Genomic DNA, 16077 nt, shown 5'->3' with positions numbered 1-16077 from the left:
CCCCCGACAGGTAGAGGCTCCTGAGATAGAGGTCCCCACATCCCAGTTGACGCAAGAGCCATCTACATGAAGAATTATTGTTTACAAGAGAAATAAATCATCACACCTTAATTTCTATGTACTAGGAGGATGGTCGATACTTATTTTTAGTTTTTAGTTTTATTCTATTCTTGTAAATATTTGGGGAGTTATGATATATTCTGATTTTTAAATTGTTTTGCTATATATTATTTGGGTTTTATGGCAAGTTTTATATATTGTTAAGTTCTGAATTTTTATTGGTAGGTGTGTTGTTAGTTGACTCACATTGTGAAGTTGCAAATTGACTCATTTTGTTTGAATTCAAATTTAATTTTTAAGTTATAATTTTTGGTATGTGACTCAATTTTTTGTACAAGTTTCATTGCAAGTTTTGGCGTGCATTATTCATCAGGAACACTTTCTAAGAAGGCGATTATTAAGTTGCTTTCCTTACACGACTCATGTTGCTCAGAGCACAATGATTATTAAGTTACTTTCTCAATTACTTAGATATGGGACTTAGCTGATTACAAGAATGATAATCGCCGTCCGAGAACAGTATTCTAGTTTGGGAAATAAATTTTACTGTAACAATATTTTGATTAAAAACTCGTTAATGGAGCACATCCTCTTTAAATGCAACTGCACTATCTCCATATCTCTTCAAAGTTGTCGATCCAATTTGGGCCGGCTTCATGGGTTCTTTTTTAATTTAGCTAGCGAGATGCATTCCGCCCAGATCGCACAAAGTTGTGGGTATGCTCCCCGCCATCTCCAGGTAGAAAATTTAGTGGGAGCACAATACCAGAAATTTTCACTTCAAGACCCAATCCACATAAGTTTTCTCTGGGATCTTTCTACCCTTCGGCAAAAATGGGAGTATTTCTACCCGAGAAATTGTAGCCTTCTTTGTTGTAGAGTTCTCGGCCAGTCATGCAATTTAATCAATTTGTTAGTAACAATAAATTCTTTTGATACATAGCATATATATTTATTTATATTCTATCACTCAGAACAACAGCAACAATCAAACACCTACAACAAAACCCTTCAAATTACACATTTGAAGGGGCTAAGGAATATGTGAATCATAGACCATTTTATTGCTTCATAAAACCTGACAAAGGATACAAAAGTCTCCTACACAAAATCAAGCAACTCTCATGCATACAAAATCAGCTACAGGAATCGAAAAATAAATTACAAGGGATTAAACAGAAGAAAAAGGACCTGGAACACTCAGCAGCTAGGTAATCTATCCTATATCCGGCGAAGTACCTTCTCAGCCGCCGCAACAGTTTGCTCAATATCTTTAGAAGTATGTGCTAAGCTAGTGAACCCTGCTTCATACTGCGAGGGAGCTAGATACACACCTTCCTCCAACATTCCCCTATGAAATTTTGCAAATTTGGAAGTATCACTCTTCTTTGCATCCTCAAAATTATTAACTGGGCCATTGGTGAAGAAGAACCCAAACATTCCACGAATGTGCCCACCACAAATTTCATGCCCTGATCTCTTACCAGCATCTAAGATTCCATGAATAAGCTCACCTGTGATTTTGTCCAAGTAGTCATAAGAACCAGGTTCCATCAAACGTCTAAGAGTGTGGATTCCTGCCGTCATCGCTAGTGGATTGCCACTAAGGGTTCCTGCTTGGTACATTGGCCCAGCTGGAGCTACCATTTCCATGATCTCCCTCCTCCCACCATAAGCACCTACAGGAAGGCCACCACCTATAATCTTTCCCAATGTCGTCAGATCAGGGGTCATGCCAAAGTACTCTTGTGCCCCACCATAAGCCAGACGAAACCCAGTCATCACCTCGTCAAAAATTAAGAGAGCACCATTTTGTTTAGTTATCTCTCGAACTGCAGTTAGGAACTCAGGTTTTGGTATGATGAATCCTGAATTTCCAACAACTGGTTCAAGAATGATAGCAGCAATCTCGCCTTTGTGGGCATCAAACAAATTCTTCACAGTTTCAATGTCATTATACGGTGATGTTAGAGTATCAGAAGTAGCTGCTTTAGGCACACCAGGGGAATCAGGAAGGCCTAGGGTGGCAACACCACTGCCAGCTTTAACAAGGAAGGAATCAGCATGCCCATGGTAACAGCCTTCAAATTTGATGATCTTTTGCCGGCCAGTGAAGGCACGGGCGAGTCGGAGTGCTCCCATGCATGCCTCGGTTCCTGAATTAACAAAGCGGACCATCTCAATACTTGGCACAGCTGAGATCACCATCTCAGCCAGTACATTCTCCAGCAAACATGGAGCACCAAAACTAGTGCCTTTCTTCAGTGTTTCAATCAAGGCAGCATTCACCTGCAATCAATAGAAAAGTAATATTATTCGCAGGAAGCAAATTACTGTACCTTTGTGTAAATACATACTATGACTAATAGGAAGTAATTGGTGCATATCCTAAACAAATATATATTGCTCTCATGCACGAGCACATATGTGCATTCCATAATGTAATATTGTTGTTCAAAGTTCATTTTAAAAGGTAGGTTTCAATGACTTACATAAGTAATATGCAGCTAGGTAGTTGTTCATATTGCACATATGTAAATTCCATATTGTAATATTGTTGTTCAAAGTTCATTTTAAAAGGTAGGTTTCAATGACTTACATAAGTAATATGCAAATAGGTAGTTGTTCATATTCCCATATAAACATTTTGAAACAATCGAATAAAAGCAATGATTTTCTCTTACACCTTAGATAGTGTTTATGTTATAGTATGCTTTTTTTTTATGGTGTCTTTCATTTGAGTTGCATGGCCATTATATTATTATCATTTGTCAAGAAGTTCTTGACACAGTCCGTGCAAACAAGCTGCCAGCATGGGCTGTACCTGCGGCATTTGAATCCTTGGAAAAACTTGTAATAAAAAACGTTAGTAAAAAAGAGGGGGATCTACAATACATGGTGTTGGCTCCTTTTTCCATCAATATAGTATTTTATATCAATTGATAGTGGAACTTTTTATGTGAGCCCTAAGTGGCGAACATTTCATCTCTTCTGAGATTTAGCAAATAAAAAAAAAGTAAAGTACACGTGAATCACTGGGGATAATTCATTAAGTTTCGATTAGCATTTTGGAATCATAATCTTTCTATAGTTAGTATATTACCTGGTATTTATTTGTTTGGTACAGAAGATTCTTTGGATAAGTCAAGATTCTCCATGATCAAGAATTATCAGATGATTAAGATCCTCAAAGGTTCAAGTTTTGATTTCTGAAGTTCATTTGTTTGACATCTCTGAATTTTAAAATATTTTCTGCACTTCTAGTTTGAAACCTACCTTTTCGTTATTTCAAAATTGAACCCTATGTTACCCTAAAAATTGTTCAAACAACACCCTGGCTTGTTTATTTAAACTGTAACTTTAACCCTTGGTTAACTTTACTCTACCTTCGAAACTACAAAAATATCCAACTTAATTTGATAGGAATCAAATATATATGGACCCAACAGAACTCGGCTAATTTAAATCAACCTTGACAAAAGCCAAACATGCAATAATCATTTGAAGGAAAAAGATGACGTAATGGCTCAATTTCAGAGAAGAAGAAAAGGGAAATTTTGACCTACAAACTTTTCAATTCAAAATAAATGGAATATTCCCTTTTCAGTACACTTCCCTTAGGACACGTTATGTTAAAGTTGACACACGGAGTTAATTTAACATTTATAGAGAAATACAGGGTCTCATTTAGCTAAAGTGAAAAAGGCAGGTTTGAATCATATCAATTCAATACAAAAGGGCAAACTTTTCTAAAATCAATTATAACATGAATCTCAATGGCAACAAGAGAAGGAAATATCTGTTTGTCTAGTATTTAACATTTTCCTATTCCAAAATCTTATAATGATGTCTTTAATGAAGTTCATTTAACTTGTCTCAATAACATAGGATATTTCTGAAGTTCAGAAATTTTTATTCCAAGATGCTTGATTTAAAGAACCGTGCAGGTGATCTTGTTCAGCACATTATATGAGGAAACTAACCAACATCTTAGTTTTATAAGTAAATTGCCATTTAACAGAGTGCCATAAGCACTGTCAATAGTGCAATTTCAATAAGAAATTTCTGCAACCTGTCAAAATTGTGAAATAAAACAAGGAAGGTTCACCTTATCATCAGCATGACCAATAATAGCAGGTCCCCATGAACCAACATAATCAATGTACTCATTACCATCAACATCCCACATCCGAGATCCCTTTACAGAATCAAAAACTATAGGCTGTCCACCAACTGATTTGAAGGCACGAACAGGCGAATTAACACCACCAGGCATCAGTTCCTAAACCAACAAGTGCTTCGATCAGCAAAAGTATGAGAAACATATTTGACAGTCAATATTTCAAAAAGAACTCATTATATCTCTAAGAATGGTACATGTATCATTAACATCAGACTGAAGCTTTAACAAGACAAAACAAGACAGTATTACAAACTAACTTTATAATAAATAGACTGAACAAATTGAATGACTTGTTTCTCAAGAACTGATTTAAATCTTCTGCTTCTGCCAACTAATTGGTGAAAGTGGTAGTTACTGCATAATTTATGGATGTCGTGTTAGCCACTAAACTCTAAAGGTACTCTCTTTCAAAACAAGAAATCTCCAAATATAGTCAGAAATCCTGTTATTTATCACCATCAGCAGGTACCACTATAAACTTGTTATGGTTTACAGAAGATTAATGTTTTTTCTTGGAGAACTGACTGAATTTACTTCTTGTGAAAACTGATTGGTGAAAGTACTAGCTAGTCCGTAATTGTTGAATTTCTTCAAGCTTCTAAAGGATCTCATATTATCAAATTATAATGTTCAAATATGATCAAAGTTCTTATTTATCACTAATCAGTATGGGTGTAATCGAATCGAGCTTGACCAAGCCTAGCTCTGATCAAGCTTGAATTGAAATTACTTCAATTCGGGCCAATTTCGAGCTTGAGCCTAAAGGAACAGATCAATAAGCAATTTCAAGCATTAATCAATTCAAGCCAAATTCAAGCCTGTTCAAGCTTGATTTAGAGTTGAATCAAGCTTAAAATAAGTCTTAATTCAAAAATATAAATTTAATAGAATTATCTGTGTACTTAGAAAAGATATAATAGGATCAGAATTCAGAACTAAACTCTATAAGATTAGAATACATAAAAATCTACTTAAGTAAATTTTAAAATATAACATAAGTATAGTATAGTATAGAAAGTATTATGTATATATATTTCAAGCCTTATCGAGTTTACTTGATCGAGTCGGCTCATGATCAAGCTTGCTCGTAATTATTTTCAAGCCTATTTTGAAGATCAGGTACCACTATAAATTTGTTATTGTTGACAAAATATTATATCTATTTAGTTTTCATCTAAAATAAGGAGCGAATGTTGAAATAGTCTCAGATAGACAAGCACCCAAAAATGTAAGCAAATGAAGTAAATAAAACATGCTATGAAACCCTAAAGAAACAATGGCACACCAATACACAAAATGCAAGTTAGCATACATCCACTACGAGAGGGTGTAAGGTTGAAGGACTAATTAGTAGGATGCAGAGCTCTCTTATGAAAATATCTCATTCTCATAGAAATTTATTCTGGAGAAAGTGAAAAAAAACACAAAAGCTGAAATCTGACGTCCTATTATATTCTTTCTTCAAACCATAATAAATAGTAAAAGGTGCACATTGGAGTCCGATGCCAAAATTTTTGCAAACAGATAAACAAACACAAGCCATGATGCTTTGTACTCATGGTTTAGTGATAAAAGTCCACAAAGGCTCTACTGAAGTTGTATGGTGAATAAAGATCTGAATTATCTAATCTATTTCATGCTATGAAATAATCACGCACGAAGACCACAAATAACATTACTGTAGAGAAGATGTTTTACAATTAGTATGAAGATAGACATGAATGATAGGATTGGACAATTGGTTTAGGGTCTTTGGGCTTCACTGGAGGATCTATGCTTGATAACTTAGAAGAAGAAAACCAGTTGACGATGTGGGAAGTTTGTGTTGGAAGAAGGATAAATAGAGTCTCCCAGAAAGCAAAACAAATTGGCAAAGTTTAAGGCCTTTAGGCTGTTGAGATTAACTATATAGTAGTAGTGAAATAGATGAAAGAAAGAAATAAAGAAAGGAAGGTTCATAGAGGGAGTTTAAAGATACACCAATCCAGAATAAAAAGAATATGAAAACATCCAGCTAAACATTGTTCTAAGGAAATTACTTTAGATGCCTCACAAGTCACACCTTCGTCCTGTGTAAGATGAGAAAAAGAAAAGATCAAGAAAGGGTTTGATTAGACAAAAGTATATCAAAATAGGCCATCTGTCCAAGGGGAGTACCAAGTACTAACACCACCCAAATAGTTTCTTCAATCTCTCCCTTTCCCTACCTTTTTACCACATATCAACCATGTTTACTTCCACAATGTAAACCCTTCCATCCTTCCTGTCTTATCCCCTTACATCTCGCCTGCAACCTCCATCTGAACCATACCTCCCTCTCCCGAAATTTGTCTTATATATCCTACATTCCAGAAAACTAGACAATAGGTGATCCCTTCTCTTTACAAATTATTTATATTTCCCAAGCAATAGACCCTTTGGATGCTTTCAGTGGAATTGTCAGGTATCCTTGCTTTTCTGCCAAATGTCGCTAAGTTAGAACAGAGATGACAAAAAAATTAATACAACCTCATCTCAGAATAATAGTTCCACCAAATGCTGGAACTGGGTTACTCCTGCAGCCATCTCATTGTATCGAGAAAAAGTAAATAATATCATCATTTTATCTGTTCACAAAAGCTATTGATGTATTGATGTGCAAAATGAAGCTTTTTCAAGTTATTAACCTGGATTTTGAACTTTATGGTCAATTGGTAGCTCCTTAACCTAAAAATAAATGTCTCGAGCAAGGGAAATATAGATCTGACTCATGACATCCAATTTCAATTAACCAACTGCAATCCCAAAGAATCACCAGACATTATATCCAAAAATACCATACTACAAAACTATACTGCCGAATGAACAACGAAAAATGATACTTTCTTTGATTTATTCCAACCATGTAGAACTCCAAGAAACTGAAGAAGACTAATACGAACATCCGCATAGAAAGATGAAACATTTGAGCCAAACCAGAAAGACCGACATCTTAATTCAGCTTAAAAATCTTATTTTACAAAAACCCGACGAAATTATGATCAAACAAAAGCAATTTCCCAACAAAAGAGCTGATCAGGAAGAGAACCCCACAAAAGAAGAAGCTAAGAAATGATAGATAATAACAAATAACTAATATCAGAGTCAGACGGTATTGGGACCTTAGCGGCGTTGAAGATTTCTTCAGACTTCTCCAACGTGAAGGCCTTCTTCTCCACGGAAATCGCATTCCTCACCATGGTGGAGACGCGGCGTGTCGAGAGGCGAGATGGTTTCGAGGAGAAGGAGAGGAGAGAGAGGCTCGAACTAACGCCGGAGATGCTCGCCATATCTCTTTGGTTTCTCTCAGGAGAAGGTTTTGGTGACGAGATATAGAAGAGATAAGAGATCGCTTGGTCTTATTAGGATTGTAGATTTCTCTGTCGGAAGAAAGATGACTCCCACTTACCACCCTACCCCTATTTGGACTTTTGGGATGTGGAAATGGGTCGGATTTGGGCCACTAAACGGGTTAAAAGTTGAAACCCAACTGATCCGCTAACCCAACGGATCATCCGAAACTGGATTACCGGATTAGATATTTGATCCGCTAGTTCATTAATCGGTGATGGTGGTAATTTGAAGGGGCTTGGACTTAATATGACTGGTTCCGGTCATAAACCGGGTTCACATGTCAATTCCGAGTACCTATTTATAATATAAATAAATTGATTTATAATTTAGATAAATCAGTTTATCAATTTAGATAAATTAGTTTATAACTTTAAAAACTTATTTAAATTTGAATAAGTTTCAAATTATAATTTCGAGACATTAAAATTATAATGTAGGAATCTAATCATAACTATTTATATAATGGAATGTAAATGATAATGAAAATAAAATGTAGGTTTTTCTGACAGAATTTTGGGCAATTTGCATGAAAGAACTTTTTATTTATGGTAGTGGCAGTTTTGGGCTCTTCAATTTTCAAATAATATTTTCGGACCATTTTACTCATTTAGTCCTAACAAAATAAAACTAAAAATGATGGTCTGGATCCTAAAACTATATACAAAGATTATATATAAAAAAAACACTTCAATTTTACTAAGTATGCATCCAAATCTAGTTAAAAAAAAAGATATGTATTAACTATGCAAATTATAACACCTCTTAAAAAAAAGAATTTAGCGCACATGACTAGCACGTGCACTATGGCTTAGGGCATGCACGTGCAACGTGTGCCTCTTTTCTCTTTCCTTCCCTCTCTCTTTTGTTCTTCTCTCTCCTTTGTTTTTCTTTTTGTCTTTCCTTCTCCCTGCTCACAACTCATTTTTCCCCCTTCTTCTTCCCACCGTGCTGAAGTGCCACCAGAATCGCTGACCTCTTGGATCAAAGCGTCGGAGCTCCCTTATTCTCCAAGTAAGTCTAATTTACAATTCGTTAATTATTTGAGTTTTCCTCCAGTTTTTCCTTCTCTCGGTTTCATCGAAAATTCAGCTAGCTGGCAGCCTCGTGCCTCGCCGTGCAAGACCCATAGCTCCCCCTCACCCTCTTCTTTTTGGTGGCTCCTTTTGTGGGCCATTCCGGCCCCCGGTGGAGGCTACACATGGTAGCCTCCCCTCATCGAGTTTTAGGCGATTTTCGACCACTGTTGCGATCGGTGAGGCTACCCAACCAGCCGGTTAGCTTCTTCTTTGGGAGGAGATGCTATTGATCTCGACATTTGAGCCCTCATGGTCGGATCTGCCAAGCAACCCCTCGCCTTGGTCGCCAACCTTAGCAGGGATGATCCTCAATGTCGATTGCCTTTGGAGGTTAGGTTTCCCCTCGACTAGCTTAATAAAGGAGGTATGAGATGATACTACTTAAAACTTAAAATACATGAGACATTTATCTAAACAATCGAGGAAAGAGGAGCAGGAATTAGTGTCATTGATTGAGACTAGTGGTATTCAGGTGTCCAACGAGATTGATACTTTGAAGTGATGGTTTACTAGCAATGGCATATACACTATCAAATTTCTATATCGATTTTCAGATAATGGGGGAGTTATTCCTAGAAGATTAATCAATGATTTGGAGGTTAAAGATACCTCTAAAAGTCAGAGTTTTTCTGTAGCTAATGTGTTATAATAGAATTCTGACTAAGGATAATCTACAAAGACCAAGCTAGACTAGTGAAAAGGATTTTTTTAAGGGATCAGAAAGGTCACTATAACAAACAATCCTAAACATGTGATAAATTGGTTTTGGGAGAAGAAATTTCTTAAAAACAAGGATGATACTAAGTGGTTCTTAATTTGGATTGCAGCTTTTTATTATTATTTTTTAAGATAATATTTGGTTGAAGCTTTGATTTGGAGTATATGGTTTGAAAAAAATAACAAAAATTATTAATAATTGCTCAAAGTCGTAGGTGGCCTTCCATCACAGAATAACATCCTTGTTCTTATGCTAGGCAAAAGAATAGGGAGAAAAAGCTTCTAAAAGGGCAAAGCAATCAACTATCAAGGTGATGGTGAACCTAGAAAATTAAGATTGAGAAGATGGCAGCAATGGTTCCTAGTCAAGCAATGGCTATTGCACTGGACTTATAAATTTACTTGGTTGGTGATGTTAAAACTGATGGTGGTATTAAAATTTTTCTTAGTGGTCTTAAAACTTATATTGTTGGTGTGTTTGTTTTGTAGTAATGTTTCAAAATTACCCTTGGTTTTTTTATTTTGGCAATTATGTTTATTGTTTCAATGAAATATGACTTGGCCTTTTGTCAAAAATAAATTATTACTTTAAATTAGATTGTTCAAATTATTACATGCATAAATATAATTTTACCCTTGATTTTAATTGAAGTTATTTTAAAAATCGTCCCTCCTCTCTCTTTTAGTATTCAATAATCTCATCTCACAAACCAAAATTTATCTCTCCATTTTTTTCACCCAATTTTACAACAATTTATCTTCTCTCCTATCACCGATCTATCTCGTTACAAATATGTATTATATACCTACAGTAAATGAAAACATTTTAACTTATATAGAATACTTAAATCAAAGCTATTTGGGTCAATTTTCACTTCTCATTTTTATGTTACATGAAAAATAATTATTATATCACTATTCTAATTTACAAAAAATTTACCATACTCTAGACTAGAGGTATCATTTTATGAGTAAGAATCTAAACTAGATATCCTAGATTTTTCCCTTAATCTCAAGCAAACGAAGCAGTGTTAAGCTATCACTATAGTTTAATTACTTGGTCATACAATTTTATGATGAGCGTCAATAAGTTCTATATAAGTGTAATTTGGACTCGTTTTGTTCCGTTCTTAAGAGGGTTAAGTTCACTTAGACTTTTTAAACTATTGTTTATTTTTATATACACCCAATTAAATTTGTTTTTTGGTAAATAAACTATTGGAAACTTCTGACTCTCTAACACTATTAGCAAAATAAACGGAGAGAAAGAAATACCCCTCTACTTATTTATATAAAATATAATTTGTTTTGTTAATTTCCTATTAGCTCCTCTCCTCACAACAGAGTAAAACAAAGCCGACCATCTTGGGTTTCACCACCATTCTTTTAATTTTTTCTGTCCTCTCGTCACCTTCCCCATTTGTCTTTCCAAGCTCTCAACTTAGGAGTTGGGTGCTTAATTCCAGGGGATTTACCAAGTCTGTTGTTTACTTGGTCATGCATCTCAGTTTTGTTCAAATAAATCCTTGATCTCTAGAAATTAATTTAGCAACTGTTTTCAATTCAAATGCACACACTATGTGCTATTTTTTAGATTGTATATTTTGTATGGCTATTTAACGCCAAACTATTTCGATAATGGATAAGTCATTGAAGCAAAAAAAAAATGTTACTTCTATATTCATTCTTAGATTCTACACTTGGTATCAGAACTAGATTAGGCCTGAGAAAAAGAAAGTTATAGCTTTCTTGAGTGATGCACAAAGAGATATGTGAAGAGAAGATGAAGCTTCCTCACTTTGATGGTCATTATGACCACCGGAGTGAACTAGTGGAGAACCTTCCGAGAGCAAAAGGATTGTGGAGCCTGATACACAGAGGACACAATTTGAAGATGCAAGGATTAAATATCACAAAGTAAAACATTATTTTTATCTAGTAATTGATAGGGTGACATTTGAGCAAATCTTAGGTGCACGACAAAAATTGTGTGAGATTCCATGAAAAAGAAATTTGGAGGAAATGATCATGTCAAAAGGTCACTCCTAAAAAACTAAGGAGAGATTTTGAAGTACCGAAAATGAAGGAGAATGAGAATGTCTTTGAGTACTTTGTCAAAGTCATGTCAATAACCAATCAGATGAGAAACGATGGAGAGGAAATGCTAGATTTTCAAAGGTGGTTGAAAAGATTCTAAGAACCCTCACAGGAAGGTTCACTTATGTTGTGATATTTATAGAAGAATCCAATTGTGACAATCTCAATTGATGAACTGCAAAGCTCCCTTATAGTTCATGAGCATAAATTTAAAGACATGATCAAGAAGAAGATCAAGCTCTAAAAGTGAGCCATATGAAGAATTCTATGAGATTGCAGAAAGACAATTATGATAGGAAGATGATCAGGTTGGGATAGAAGCTTCTTCAATAAGGCAACCATAAAATGTTATAGTGTCAAAGTTTGGACATTTTCAATATGAATGCCCAAAGTGGAACAAGGAAGTCAACTAAGTTTGATAAAGATGAAGAGCTTTTTTTAATGAAATTGGTGGAGGAATGATGTCTGGTTCTTGGATTTTGGTTACTCTAATCACATGTGTGGAGATAAAGGTATGTTCTCAAGCTTAAATGAAAATGTCAAATATTCAATTAAGCTTGAAAATAACACTAGAATGGAAGTGGCTGGAAAAGGGAATGTCAAATTGGTATTCAATATGATGCTTATGTGATTAGTGATGTGTATGATATTTTCGAGCTCAAGAGCAACCTCTTAAGTGTAGGACAACTCCAAGAGAAAAAATTAACAGTCCTGATTCAAAAAGAAATATGTCAAATCTTTCATCCAATAATAGGGTTAACTGTTCAAACAAAATGAGTTCAAATAGGATGTTCATGGTGGTAGCTCAAGCTCATTCATCTCCAAAAGCACAATCTGTAAACTATTTGCACACAAGCTCTATGGATCTATCTCAACTTTGACATGAAATATATGGTCACCTAAGTTATAAAGGTCTGAAGACATTGCAAGACAAGAAAATAGTACGAGGTTTGCCAAAGTTTGAAGCATCAAATAACATCCTCATAAATTGCATGGCTAACAAGCAACATAGGAATGCGATTCCCAAGCAAAGTACTTGGAGAGCAAAAGAAGCCTTGGATCTCATACACTATAACATCTATTATCGAATTAGTCCTACATCCAATAGAGGTAAAAGGTACACTCTATGCTTTATAGATGATTTTAGTCATAAGACATGGGTGGATTTGTTTGTTACAAAATCTGCGTCCTTTAACTGCTTCAAGTTGTTTAAAAAATTAGTCGAGAAAGAAATAGGAAAGTTGATCAAGAGCTTAAGGGCAGATCGAGGAGATGAATTCACTTCCCATGAATTCAATGACTATTTCAAGGAGCTTGGAGTTTAGAAACAATTAACAACTTCCTATATGCCATAACAAAATGATGTAGCTAAGCACAAGGATAGGACTGTAATGAACATGGATGGTGAGATCCATGCTATCTGCAAAGAAGATTCCAAAGACCTTTTGGCTAGAAGATGTAATATGGACCTTCTATGTCCTCAACAAATGCCTTACACCGGCAATCAAGAATATCACACCACAAGAGGCTTGGAGTGGAGTTAAGCCCTCGGTGGAATATTTTTGAGTTTGGCAATGCAGTGCTCATGTGTTGAGATAATTAGGATTAGTGTCTTACTTTATCATAATTATCTCTCCACTATTTCTAATTAATTTATTATTTTATTAATTAAAAAGTGAATAAATAGACTTATATAGAAAAGAAAAAGAATGATTAAAGGATAGAAGAAGTAAAAGAAGCATAAACAAAAAAATAAAAATAAGAATAAGAAAATATGTTAAACAACTTTCACACATATAATAACAACTTTCATTATTTTTTCTATACACTTTCCGTACACTACAGAATTTATAAATTTTACCATTAATATTTACATAAAAATAATAATAATCACGTAGAGTTTATGTTTTTAGTTATTTAACTAATTCTAATTATATTATAACTATCTCTAATTAATATATTATTTTTATTAATTAAAAAGCGATTAGAGAAACTTGTATAGAAAAAAAGTATTAAGAGATGGAAAAAGGATAAGCGGAAGAAGAAGAATTACTAGGAACATATGAAGTAGAATAAGAAAAGCAAAAAGAAGAAGAAGAAAAAGAAAAGAAAAAGACGATGATAATGATGAAAAATACGGGATCATTTCTCTTTCTTATAGTGTCCCGTAAATATTTAATGAAGCAAGAGAAATCGAAAAAGTTCTTGCCTCGCCAAATTGAAAACCAAGTGGATTTTCGGTGCAAAGAATCCATAGAAAAATAATTTAGAGTATGAAATTATTTCTTAACAGAAATATTAACAAATGTTTGAAAATTCACAAGAAATTTAATTTAATTATTCCAAACTATAAGGATAATATTTATTTATTTATTTATTTTTGTTGAAAGAAGAAAATACATCTCACTCACACACTCTACTAACTAAATTGGCCTTGAGCTCTTCGAGCGCTCTCTCCAATTCCATCAGCTCGTCCATCCCTAGACCGTCCAAATCCGCCTCCCACCAAAACTTCTCCTCCACCGCATCTCTTTTCTCCCTCTCCTCATCCTCTGCCTTCATCTCCGCTACCGCGCCGTCGTCGTCGTGCACTTCACCACCGCCCTCACCGCCGCCGAGGAACCGGTCGATGACGGCGCCGACGGAGGGAACTCCGAAGAAGGAGGGTTTCCCGGACGGGGTGAAGACCACGACGCAGACGTCGACGCCGCAGAGCGTACTGATCTCGCTCGCCTTCCTAAAGAGACCCTTGCGGCGTTTGGAGAAACACACGTGTCGGGAGCCGTAGTCTTCTATCCGCTTCATCTCAATCTTCCGACGACCCTTCGTCTTCTTCACCATAGTCGTTGCCATCGCAGAGGATTCGACAGTCGAGAGTCGTACCAAGGAGGAGCGGGTCATCTTGTTAATGTAAGAGTGGCGGTGAGAAATCCTAATTCCAATTCTAATTCTTGCTCTAATTCAAGTCGGAGGACGATTTATTTAGCCTCCAATCCGGTCTTAGGTTGAAATCGATTTTGACTTCTTTATGATTGCGCAGGGTCGGCGAGGAGGATTCGCCTAAGGAAAGGCAATCTAAGAGTCATCGTCTACGGCGACTTGGTAAGATTACATCCATTATTAGTAGCCTAATTGAAGTGCGAATCTTTTTTATTAGTGCTTATGGTTTTGAATATTTTGGTTAGTATACAACCTGGATATTTAAATCATCCTTTTTGCACAAGATTATGTTTGATTGACTGAGCTTGTATTCGTTTTGACATTTGGAGCTTAGCATAATAATTTGGAAAGTGGATTTGGAAAAAATAAATTTGATGGCTATTGCTTCTGATAATTCTTTTGGATCTTAGAAGAAAGTTAGATCTGACTTCAGAGGGAGCATATAACTTCCTTATACAGCTTAACTGAGTGTATCGAGTGAAATTCTTGAACATTGAGTAATCATAATGGTAAGAAATTATGTAAAAAAATTCAAATCCCAAAGGGACTAGTTATCCTCCTTGCTCCTTTTGTGCTGGCCTCCAATTAGGCAAGCGCTCTTGATCTTTGTGTTTTAAATAAGGTGCCTGAGGTATTACTCTCCAAATACGTATGTATGTACATACTTTTATATTTTAATTTTGTTAATAAATTTTTTACAAAGGCTTTAAAGGGGTTTGCGTTTAATATAATTGGGTTCTGGTCATAAATGAGAAATCTTATTTTATTTCCTTGTAGTTTTTCCAAAATTTAAGTGCCCCCTACTCATTCATTTGCGGCACTTTGATCTTTGTAGTTTTGACTTATATAAACCCACTAGTTTGCCCGTCTAACTATAATGGTATGATTAATCTTCTGTTAAAATTATCAAGTATTTGACATTTTTGTTACTTATTTTTTTCTTCACCTTTTGTGATGTTTGTAATCTCCCAAATTTAGAAATAAGTGATATTTTAGGGTGACAGAAGTGTAAAATGCATAGATTTTTTATAATAACATGTGTGTTTGAAATTATAAGCATACGTACATGAGCATTGGGACCAATAACAAGTATGACTAGCTAGTTAAACCAATTCACCCCTAATTGTGCTCTAGATAATATATTTCAATGAAAAGTGTTATCATTTGGTATAGGATTCGTCATTTTATGACTCTCTGCTTACCTTGAAATGCTTTAAATGATTTAAAGATAGACTCTTTAAAATTGGTATTCAGTGGACTACAGATGTAACATGTGTGTTTTGGATACGGAAATTGTTGAGCATATTTTTATTGATTGTGAGATTACACGACATTTTTGGGATCTCTCTATGATTCTCTTGGGATTTTGGTTCTCCTTTAATGGGGATTGGCTTATAAGATATATGATTAAGGAAAAAGATACTCAAGATAGCACGTAAAATGATTTTATTTTTGCTACCATTGCAAATTTCCCATGACAATTATGAAAAATCCATAATGCTTATTTGTTTAAAGAATTAAATCATTTTTTTAATCAGTTTTGGAGAAATATATTAATGATGACAGTTGATTATTTTCATAATCTGGATAAAACAAAGTCTATGTCTGCTAATAGTTCTAACGAAAGTAGAT

General features: G+C 35.0%; 2 protein-coding genes across 2 annotated transcripts; both read right to left on the bottom strand.

Annotated features, from left to right (window-relative positions):
- Positions 1–1101: 1101 nt before the first annotated feature.
- LOC140780007 (glutamate-1-semialdehyde 2,1-aminomutase, chloroplastic-like) lies at positions 1102–7649 on the bottom strand. The gene is made up of 3 exons (XM_073125348.1): positions 7384–7649; positions 4169–4342; positions 1102–2349 (listed from the first exon to the last, which is right to left on the bottom strand). The coding sequence occupies exons 1-3, from the start codon at positions 7549–7551 to the stop codon at positions 1282–1284; spliced, it is 1410 nt and encodes a 469-aa protein (XP_072981449.1). The 5' UTR covers positions 7552–7649; the 3' UTR covers positions 1102–1281.
- Positions 7650–13908: 6259 nt separating this feature from the next.
- On the bottom strand, positions 13909–14422 carry LOC140780023 (agamous-like MADS-box protein AGL61). The gene has a single exon (XM_073125349.1). It carries the CDS (start codon positions 14404–14406, stop codon positions 13909–13911), a length of 498 nt encoding a protein of 165 aa, XP_072981450.1. The 5' UTR covers positions 14407–14422.
- Positions 14423–16077: the final 1655 nt, after the last annotated feature.

This window comes from Typha angustifolia, chromosome 3 (genome assembly GCF_048772165.1).
Source record: "Typha angustifolia cultivar Huaian chromosome 3, ASM4877216v1, whole genome shotgun sequence".
NCBI classification, from domain to species: Eukaryota; Viridiplantae; Streptophyta; class Magnoliopsida; order Poales; family Typhaceae; genus Typha; species Typha angustifolia.
Note: the sequence above shows the minus strand (reverse complement) of the source record. Positions and strands in the feature narration are given on the sequence as shown.

What these genes read in the sequence shown, in the direction of transcription:
- LOC140780007 (XM_073125348.1), bottom strand. Translation starts at nt 7,551, where the DNA reads ATGGCGAGCATCTCCGGCGTTAGTTCGAGCCTCTCTCTCCTCTCCTTC. An exon ending in AAATCTTCAACGCCGCTAAG is followed by an intron (nt 4,343 to 7,383) that starts GTCCCAATACCG and finishes TTGTTGGTTTAG; the next exon opens with GAACTGATGCCTGGTGGTGT. An exon ending in TTGGTCATGCTGATGATAAG is followed by an intron (nt 2,350 to 4,168) that starts GTGAACCTTCCT and finishes TATTGATTGCAG; the next exon opens with GTGAATGCTGCCTTGATTGA.
- LOC140780023 (XM_073125349.1), bottom strand. Translation starts at nt 14,406, where the DNA reads ATGACCCGCTCCTCCTTGGTACGACTCTCGACTGTCGAATCCTCTGCG.